General features: G+C 43.4%; 1 protein-coding gene across 2 annotated transcripts in view; it reads right to left on the reverse strand.

Annotated features, from left to right (window-relative positions):
* Positions 1-228: 228 nt before the first annotated feature.
* Positions 229-10,468, reverse strand: part of Lpgat1 (lysophosphatidylglycerol acyltransferase 1) — a 76,687-nt gene continuing 66,447 nt past the window's right edge. The window contains exons 7-8 of one of the 2 annotated variants that reach the window (XM_004626844.3): positions 7,984-8,090; positions 229-6,280 (exon numbers count right to left, since the gene is read on the reverse strand). In XM_004626844.3, coding sequence (XP_004626901.1) covers positions 6,129-6,280; positions 7,984-8,090 — 259 coding nt within the window. In that variant the 3' untranslated portion in view covers positions 229-6,128. Of the gene's footprint in view, positions 6,281-7,631; positions 7,839-7,983; positions 8,091-10,468 lie in introns of those variants that run through there. The other variant, XM_023710295.1, reaches the window with a different exon arrangement.

The following is a 10,468-nucleotide window of genomic DNA, read 5'->3' on the forward strand; positions in this document are numbered from 1 at the left end:
CTCCAGTCTGAGGCTGTCCCCAGCAATCTTGAGGGGAGGCAGCACCCCTGCCAGGCTCTGGCCATCAGCAGAAAGCAGGGCCTAGAGTCTTCTCTTTTCCTGATTACAGAAGGGCTCTGCCTCATGTCTGGGGTAACGAAGCTCCTCCCATATTGTGGCCGTTCCCATTTGATCCTAACTGTGAAGATTTTGTCAAGCCATTAAGAGTGAAGAACAAGGTGACCCAAATCCTGAGAGGTAAAAATTTATTGATTTCTATATCAGCATGTTATGATATGGTCACACCTCATACAGCTGACTTCTGAGAGCCAAAAGATGATTTTCTTTTAAAAATACAGTTTTCAGCAAGAAGAAACATTTTAAAAACACATTTTCATACTGAGGGGGAATTATGAACAGTTGGCTCCCCCAGGTCAGGAGGAACAGGGCTGGTCAGCAACAGATCTGAGTGTTTCAATTCACTTGCAGGCCTCAGCCTAGTGCATTCTGTCTCCAAAGAAAGTACTTCCTCACCACACAGCAGCCTAGTAAGTCCAGATTGAAAAAGAGGTAGACTGAACTGGAACTATTTAAATTATTTGGCAGAGTGTGCAAGATAAAGCAACACATTTAAAATTTTCAGTGGGATGAAACATACTTGACAATCAACTAAACACTCGATGCTTTAAATGCATGAAACATAATCTTCGTGATGCTTAGACCACAGTTAGTTTTGAGAGATGAAAACCTTAAGACAACTTCCAAAGCTGTACTCTTCCCTTGCACTTCAGGAATTTGTTGTCACATCTTCAAAATCAAAAGCTCACTCAGTGGGATGGATCTTAATGCTTTTCCTATGCCTTAAAGCCCCCGCCATGGTCAACAATAGGGGTTTTTTCAGACCCATGGATAAATTAAATGCAAGATGTTTATTCAACACTAATGGTTAAATAGTTTAATATAAAACAAACCAGGGCAGTGTGGTGTGCTGGAGACAGCATTTACTGACTCCCTGGATTCAACTGTTCAAATTTAGAATTTTCCAGCAGTTGTTAAACAATTGCTATTATTAAATCATATGAACTTGAATTAGTGCTGAGCCTAAAAAGTGCTTTTATACCAGGTTAACAAGAGCTTGGGCCTGGGGATGTAGCTCAACGGCACAGCTAGTATATGTGAAGCCTTAGGTTCAACACCCTGCACCAGGAAATGGAGCTTAAAAGATCACATATTACACCAGTGAGTTCACTGGGAGATGAGTTAGTCAATCAGGAGGCGACATCATGACTCAAATCATGGCTGAAATACAACCAAAGGTCAGCTCTGTGTGAAGTTCAGCAAAAAGCAACCAGGTATCTGAAGAGAATCAGGAAGCTACATGGAATTCACAATGAAATATTTATATTATCATTTGTTAATTGTGTTACACATCCTTGTTATCAGTAAAATCTGTAACAACTTCATGTACAGTTGTACAAACAGCTTTTTCCAGGCCAGCGGACTGCTAAGCACTGAGCAGCACACCACTGATGGGGAGGGAGGGGAGTAGGGAGCACGCGTTTCTGAGCATGAAGGAGTCCAGCGTGCTGCTCCTGGCGGTTCCAGCTGCGTGAGCGGCAGCCCACTGCACCGGCCTTGAGCCAAATGCTCCCAGCTATTACTGCCCAACAGAGTTCTGTACAACAGACATCCTGGCCCCGTTATGAAGAAGTAAAAACACTGTACTTGGAAAAAAAAAACAAACAAACAACCTTTATTTTCTCTGGGTTGAAAAAAAAAAATAGAACCAGCTATCTATTCCTTTGTTTTGGTTCGTATCTCAATTTCCAAAAAGGGGATCTGGCTCCTAATATAGCCCCAAATGCATTCCTAAACCAGATCCGTGTGTGACCAGCCCTTTACAAGTATCAGTTACAGCTGCCACAGCCTTTCCATTCATTCTCAGCACACATTACAACATGCAGATACACAGAGAAAGATCAGCAAGCTGAAGTAAACATTACGGCATCAGGAAAATGAAAATCCATCTTTATAAAATAAATAAAACTTTGTAATAACTGTAAAGAAAATGAAAGCACTTAATAAAAATAATGGCAGTTGAATGTACAACTATATCATTACCCAATCATAAAATAAGTTCCTGTAAAATGCATAGACTCCTTACATGTAAAGAATTTGTGCACCACAGTTATGTCAACAGTTTTACACAATAAAAATAAAGCAATTCAATATGTGTGTATATTTTGCAACTAGAATACATTTACAATTTTTGCTCTTAAAGCATTTTTAAAAAATATTCAATGTAAAAATCCTCAGATGGAACTTTTGCAGAAAACTCCACGTTTTATCTTCCATATGGCTACAGTCTCCCTTCCCCAACAGGGTCGGCACTCTCAGCAGCAATATTGCCAGGGTCCAGCTCCTAGTTGTTGGGGACTGGTATGAAATGATTCCAATAAAGCACCAAGCAATGAGTGCTCCAGAGTACGCTCGGCCCTTTAGTGATCAAGAAATTTGCAACTTATGTGGTTTTGGTCCCAAACATGTTAGTTTCTACTTCTCATAACATGAACCATTATATCTGGTACCCAGTGCTCCTGAAGACTCTGCCTTGCATGTTACAGACGGAAGGCCTATAGCACTGTAAGGCCATGATATATATATATAATTTCTATCCATCCCTTGTGGGCCAGAGCTGAATATATACACAATGGTAACTCTGGAGGGAAGTCCTGTGTAGTGACTTCAAAAAAAAAAAAAAAGAACAGAGACAACAGTTAACTCTTCCTATTCAGTAGTGCAAATAAAACATTTTCTTTTTAAATATAAAAAGAATACAAGAAAACTACCCATTATTAAAGACTACTTTCTATGATTATAACCAGGACCAACTAGTTCAGAAGAGTCTTTGTGGAAGTGATTGTCAAGAACATCACCAAGACAAACCCACACGAGCAATGTGAGTGAGACTGAGTGACCCTCTCCACATCTGCCCAGAGGGACGACACCAGAGACCTTCTGAGGTGACAGTGGGGAACCCAAGGGTTCAACTTCACAAAGGCTGAGCACAATTCAGGCCCCATCAACTCTTGACGATCCAGGGACTCCTTTTTCAGCCCATGGACTGCTTGAGCTTTGGTGCTTCCATGTCCTTTCACTACTCCGTAACACAATCATAAAAATGTGGGCAAAAAAAATTAATGAACAATTCATATAATTTTTTAAATTAGTAAGGATCCTTCTAGAAGGAAAAAAATGTTTGATGAGAGAAGAAATTCAAACTCCTACACAGAACTGAATTTCTGGCATCCCTATGACTTAATCTCTAGTTCCTTCACCATGGAAAATTAAGCACTGGATGTAGTATCAATGACTATTTAACAATACGATAGATACGAACTCATAGCTGTCTTTTTAAAAACACCTATTTCAATTCTCTACTGACTTGTTTGTCCCCCAAACATCACTTTCTACTCTAGTTTTTCTTTCATTGCTTGTGGGTATCCCTGTCACATGTGCATCTCAACACCAACAGTTCTTTTGGAAGCTAAGGATGAGCTGCTACTATGGTCACTTTTACAGTCACTGGGCCTGCTTGTGGGCAAGCAGGTGCTCAAACACTATCCCTCACTGATCCCAGGACTCCGGCAGCAAGCGCAAACTCCTGCTTACCAGCTGGGCCTGAGAACTGGCAAGATCCTAACCAACGCCTCTGCAAACTGGGGACAGTTTTGTCTTCTTTAGCCTTGGCAAGATGAAAACCTCCTGCCTCTGTCTTTACAAAGCAAGTACAGATAGGCATTTTATTCATCTCTGCACAGTGGCATCTTGCTGCCCTCTTCCCCAGTAGCCATAATAGAACAGATTTTCTTTTCTTACTTCCAGTGCAAGAGGATGAACTCTGGCTCATCAGGAAAGTACAACCAACGTTCTCAAGTAACATGTTGTGCAAATGGAGACAACACATGTTCAGAAAGGGGAGGAGGAGGGCAGGTCAAATACACATCTGTTACTAACTCACAGATCTATATTCAGAACCCAACTCACACAGGGGTAGTAGGTAGGTGTCACTCTGGAGACTACGGAAAGGACACTGCACTGGAGAAGTAGGATATCTTGCAGGAGAGTTTGAAGCGCACAGTGGGCTCAGCAACGTCATGTTCCCATGGAGCACAGCAACGGCAAAGTGGCCAGGCCACCACACACGTCGTGCATGGAGGCATGCTTTTGGGATAGAAGCAGCCACTCTACTTCTGGCAGGCTTCATGATGAGGACCAGCCTAGTAGCTAGGACTGCGCACACTTACTTGGCAGGGAGCAACTGCTCCCCAGATGGCCGACTACACCTCAAACAACAATTCCAACTCATCCTGACACTGACTGGTGTGTGCCAGCCTCAAACAGAAGTGTGAGACAGCTTCTCTTTGGCTTTCTGTCATCTGGTGAGACTGGCTTCACTTACTGTCACTGCAGAACACATAACTAGTTACTGAGGTTTCAACAACATTGCATTCTATAACAACTGTTACCAAGTCATTTGTATTAACACTGTTGCTGCAGTGTGGCAGCAGTAAATTTCCATGAGGTATTTCAGTTAACACAGCCTGCTGCTGCTGTTCCATGTATTCTCAGAGCTACCCTAAAGATGAAGCTGTTGTGGGCTTTTATTTGGTATTGCTCCACCTTTTCCACATAACTGGGAAAAATTCACATGTCTTCAGTATTTTTGGTTTATCTGAAAACAGAAAACATTAGCCTTTTTGTTTTACAACCTACTTCTCAGAATTACTGTTTGTGAGATTAGTGACAACAGGGGCATCTACAAAGCTCTTATCACAGAGAACTACCACTGACAGAAATCTCGACAGCCTCCGTCCTCAGCCAAAAGACATCTGTGATCTAACACTAATGCAGTACAGCACTTTCTAGGAGTTTGGTTCTCCCGTGAGGTAAATCAGATGCACATAATGACAAATAAAGAAAAGGCTTCCTAGAAAGAACCGAAGCTTGACTTTATCCTCTTCACCAGCAGATGGCCAAGGCCAGAAAGCCCTGTGCTGCTCTCTCCTGATCACGCCTACGTGGAAGGCTTGGATGTAGTAAGCGATGGCGCATGGGGCTGGCCAGGGTCGGTGGCTGAGGGGAGCGCTCATCACTGTTCCAGGACAATGTTTGGCTCTAGCTCTTAGTTTCCTAATCAACTAGTTACTTTCTATAAGCTGATCATGTAAATGTTTTGCATTAATTTGTGTCAACCATCCCCAAATACACTTAGTGCTATGTCAAAATGGGGAGGGGGCTCGAGCTACGACTGAGGCATCGTGGCAGGAGGGGTATAGGGCAGGGTGGCACTGAAAGCACCTACGGGTGAGTGGGCAGAGACAGGGAAGCCTCTGGGAGGTGCTTGCTGCAGAGGCTCACTTGTGTTTTCAGGGTACATTACTATCCTTGGCTATATCTGCATCTGATAAAAGTGCATTTTATAAAATACAATTATCAATCTATGATATGCCTTCTACACACAAGGAGAAAACAGACGTCCCGTGCCCCCAAGGAAGGGAAAGCACCAGCACATGTAAACACGGTGCTGGCCGCACTGGTTCCAAGACATGGCCTGTGCCAGGAGGAGCGTGATGGAAACTGCCCACCCCCCAGAGAAGGCCAATGCTGCTCCTTGGCCTGGGAATGGGGCTGGAGTTTGAATCCGTTCTTCTGGAGGTGGTCCAACTCTGCTCACTGTGACAGCAACGGCACAGGTGTCTGTGGGAAGGCCGGGCAGAGCCTAGAAATGCTACCTGGGAGGGGTGGGCCCAGCCCCCATGCTGGAACCCAGTGACCAACGGTAGCTGGTGGCCACAGATTTTCTTTCGGTCTTCAAGGATGGTTTGATGATTTCTGCTTCTCCAGATGTGATGTTTGCTTAAACATGTGGTAGAGTGTATCGCTTTAAGACATGAAAAGTTCTTAAAATATATTAGCAGGTCATTCTATTACTGATCCTCATTTTAGTAGTTTAAAATATCCCAAAGGGGGATAAATAGTAATTCTTCCATTGAATCTCCTTTGCTTTTTTATATATTCTGATTTGCACATGTAAATAATGCACACTTATGAAAGTCTGAACTCCTATGACAAGTCTGAGTCAGTATCTAAAACAGGCAATGGTAAAAATACTGAATGATGCTGTACCACATATAGCCTGACAAAAACGCGAAAGACTGTATGAAGAATATCCACGCGTTGCTGAGGGTCATCTCCCGGGAAACAGCTTCCTTATGGCCCTTGGGAGGCGGGAAGGCTCCTAAAAGACAACACAGAAATGTTTCCCTGTTGGGGCAGGTCCTAGAATACAAGGCGTATTTTAGTCTACCTTACATTATGGTTTTCTGTGAGCTGGCTCTGTTCCTGATGAGAGGGCTTGTCTGGAACTCCATCCATCTCCACACCACCCGCGGCCTGGCCTTTGCCTGTGCCTCTTCCGGCAGGACACACGCCCACAACCCCTTCCTGCTCCTCAGGTTCGCTTCCTTCCCGGAACTTCCCCCTCTGCTGCTTTCATCATTCTCCTCCCATCCAACACAAGCAGGTTCTCTGCAGCCCGCTGTTCAAGGAAGCTCTAGCAACTTTGACCCACGCTGTGACACTGACACCAAGCCCCTTCTTGGTGAACAGAATTTACACTGATCCCTTTACTTAAAAGCTTTTGTTTTTGTTTTTGTTTTTTTTTTGCCACCAAAAGTGGTTATATTATACTGACATTATTTTCAACAGGCAGATGGTTATCGATATTTTAATAATAAAAAGGAGAAAACAAAGTCAATAGGTGTCTCCACATTTTCTTCTAAAGCTAGCTTCCAAGCAGTACTATCTGAGGTCATCTCTGCTCCCTCTGCTCTGCAGTCCCTGCGTGGCAGATAATCCCCAGGATAAGCTGCTCCAGAGGGGATTGCTGCTCACAAGCACGTACAGAGCACACCTTCAAGTTTCAAGGTCTAACATGCAAACAGCTCTCTTAAAAAGAGGCTTTCTTCACTGGTGCTACAATTTAGGCCGAACAGCCCAAGGTGGCAGACTGAGGTGGAAAAGGAAAGGGCCCTTGCTGGCCTCTTACCAGCCACAGGCTTCTAAGCCTTCCACGGTCCCCCTGATATCCAGCCCTAGGACAATGATGTGTTTACCTCCTCTCTTTGTTTACTGCTAGAAAAACAGCACTTTATGAAAGCAGTTTGCTGCCAGTCATTGTACCAATGCTAACTTCCTTTCTTCTTCTATCTTTCCTCCCTCAGTCGCTGTATGTTTACCACATCACAGAAATTTTCTTTTGTTTTGTGGTTTAGGGGATCAAACCCAGGGTTCTACTTCCCTAACCCTTTTTAACAAGATGTTGAGACAAAGTCTCATTACATAGCCCAGGCTGCCCTCCAATTTGTTACCCTCCTGCCTCAGCTTCCCAAGTAGCTGGGATTACAGGCATGCACTACCGTGCCTTGAGGCATTTTACAGAATTTTTAGTTGTATAGAACAGATAATATTAAAAACAGAAAGCAGCTTAGGATTAATAGACTTTTTTTTATTCAAAGGAGAAACACTAAATTTGTATCCATGAAAACTTAAAAGTAAATATTTACATAAAAAATTTACCTATAAAAATGCAGTTTAAAAAACCTCTAATGACTAGATATTAAACAATCAAGTGAGATGTCAAAACATGAATGTTCCTGGCTACTTCACAAGAAGTCCCACAGCTGTATGGAGTGACTGTTGTTGTTCACAGACTGGGCCATCCATGTGGCCACCTACTGGTCCTGCTACCCTTATCTGCAGCCTGGCGAGGGCCTCTCCATGTAATGTACATCTACCTTTATAAGAATTCTAAGCTGAAATTCTTAAATACAGAAACAATGATTTCTTTGTATTACCAAAAAACAAATGGTTCTCTCCCCTAACGTAATCCTTTGGAACTTCCAGTAACTTCACAGATGTGCATCACAGAACAGACTGTACCTGTTTCATAGAAATGGGCTAAGAGGTCTTCCTTTTCAATAAATCGCTGATAGAGCCAGTTGGTGAGGTCATCAGTCTCCAAGGGCACATCCTTAATTGGAAAAATCCTATTAAGAGTTAGGAAAAAAAAAAGACAAAAGCTACTTTAATTTAGAAGTGAAATCACTCAGAATCACAACATGGCTTTGGAAAAGCCAAATAAATTTACTGAACCATGTTTTGCTTTTGCAAGGATTGTTTTGGCTTTTAAAGGCCTACTGGCTTTTTAAAATTCATTATACAATAGAATTTGTTTATGCATTCATTACAGCATTCACTAGCTTAGTATGTGTTAAGTCCTGTTCTACATGCTGAAAGTAAAACTTTGAAACTGTGCTGTATCTGAATAATTACTGAGAAAAATTATATCTTTGTACATTCATGTGTTTAAGTGGGAACATCATGTGGACCAGATGAATTTAAAGTATAGCTAAATCAGAGCCTGTTCAGTCATTCAGTTAAATGCTGGGCTGCATAATGTACCTCTGCAATGCTCCTTGGTGGGAGTCTGGAAGCCAGACCCCGATCACTAGTTGGGTCAGAGACCTGAGCCTCACGAGCAGAGACAGCGGTTACTGATTGGAAGAGGCTGCAGGAGGCTATTCTCAAGATGCTGGGCCCACATCTGAGTCAAGAGGAAATGAAACCGGGGTGACTGGTGATATGAGGGGAAGGGCAGCATTCAGACTATGCATCTGCGACCCTGCAAAGGGTCTTATTTCCCAGGGTGTGTATGTTTCTTTCTTTCTTTCTTTCATTTTATGTATTTGGTACAAGGTCTTACTATGCAGTTCCGACTTACAGTGATCCTCCTGTTTTCTGCCTCCCTAGTGCTGGGAGTACAGGCATGTGCCAGCACCGATTCATGCACTGGCTCAGTGCACCCTAGGGGCAGGGCCAGCCCAGCACTGGGACTGGGGATTGAACCCATGGTCCCTGCACTTGCCAAAGCAGGCACTTAGTCCACTGAGCTATCTCGCCGGCACCCCTAGTGTATTTCATATATATGATATATATATCTTTTACATATATATAATTTTACTGAGAAACAAATATCAATGAGACAGTTTCACAATCGATTACTGGCACATATTCAGTAATTAATACATTGCATATTGTTTTAGTGGTTATTCATTGCACAAGAGTGTATTTCTTTGTCAAAGGTGTAAAAGGCTTAAAGGTGTAAAAGGCTTAAAGCCTGAAAAAGGGTTGAATAAAAATGTCCCTCTCCCTTTGTCTCTTCCTCCCCACAGGAATCAATCTTCACCTCGTTTAGTCAAGCACCTGGCACTTGTCACTGTATTTCTGCCTCAGTTTTGGCCTTAGCTGCTGTCTTCCTGCACCTTCTCCTCCTGGTCCTATGCGGGCATATCCTTTGCACAGTCCCCATGCAGGTGTACAGAAGTGCACCCTTATAAGGAAATCCTGTCAACTTGTGGTAAATCATGGCTACTTTTCCCTTCTGGTTCAATTTTTAGTTTCCCACATTGCTGTTTCTTTGCTTAATTTTCCAGGTACATATACCCAATTCAATCACAAGCTAACTCAGCTGTCTAGAATCAACTTCATAGAGTGGTTCACAACTTTTCTTAAAAGACCAGGCAAAAAGTGTTCCGGGCTTGGTAGGTTATCTGCTCTCTGCCACCACCGCCCAACTGGGCCTTACGGTATGCAAGCAGCCAGAGACAACATAAGACACAAATGTAGAGACCCAGAGCGCAGGCCTGGCGAGTGAGTGAGACTGCCTGGGGTCGCTGGATCCGGAACAGACCCAGAGCTCAGGCCCGGCGAGTGAGTGAGATGACCCGGGCCCAGCGGGATCCTGAATAGACCAGAAGCGCAGGCCCCGCAGGTGAGTGAGACGACCTGGGGCCCACGGATCCTCATTCGACCCACGGTGCAGGCCCAGCACGGAACCCTTCAGCAGAACTCCCTGCAAAGAGGCTACAGGCAAGACCCACCCAGCTGATTCAGGAGCAGAACATCTTGCCAGAGTGACACAAAGGGTTCAACTCTAACGGCTGCAGCAGAAAGAAGTGGAGCACAGCAGCCAGATCCAAATAACACCCATCTGGAGGAATCGGAACTTCATAGATCCGGACTTGTTGCTAAGGTAATAACTCTATCTAAGCTCTACACCAAAGGTCAGAAGACACTGGTATACAAAATGACAAAGAGAAGGAACAAAATGCAGTCGCAGGCCCCGAGTCCACCCAGTACAAATGAAAAGACACTAGCACTGAGGAAACTGGAAATCACACGCCAGATATCTTGGGAATAATAGCGTTGGCAGTAAAGAATCAACTGCAGAAAGGTATAGAAGAAATCGGATCAGAAATAATTTTGGAACTAAAAAATGTAGTGGTAACTATAATCAAAGAAGTACTAAGTGCTTCTAAAGAATACACTGATTAAAAAAATAGAGGAGACTATAAAAATGATGGAA

This window comes from Octodon degus, unplaced genomic scaffold, assembly GCF_000260255.1.
Source record: "Octodon degus isolate 3935 unplaced genomic scaffold, OctDeg1.0 scaffold00017, whole genome shotgun sequence".
Classification (NCBI taxonomy): domain Eukaryota; kingdom Metazoa; phylum Chordata; class Mammalia; order Rodentia; family Octodontidae; genus Octodon; species Octodon degus.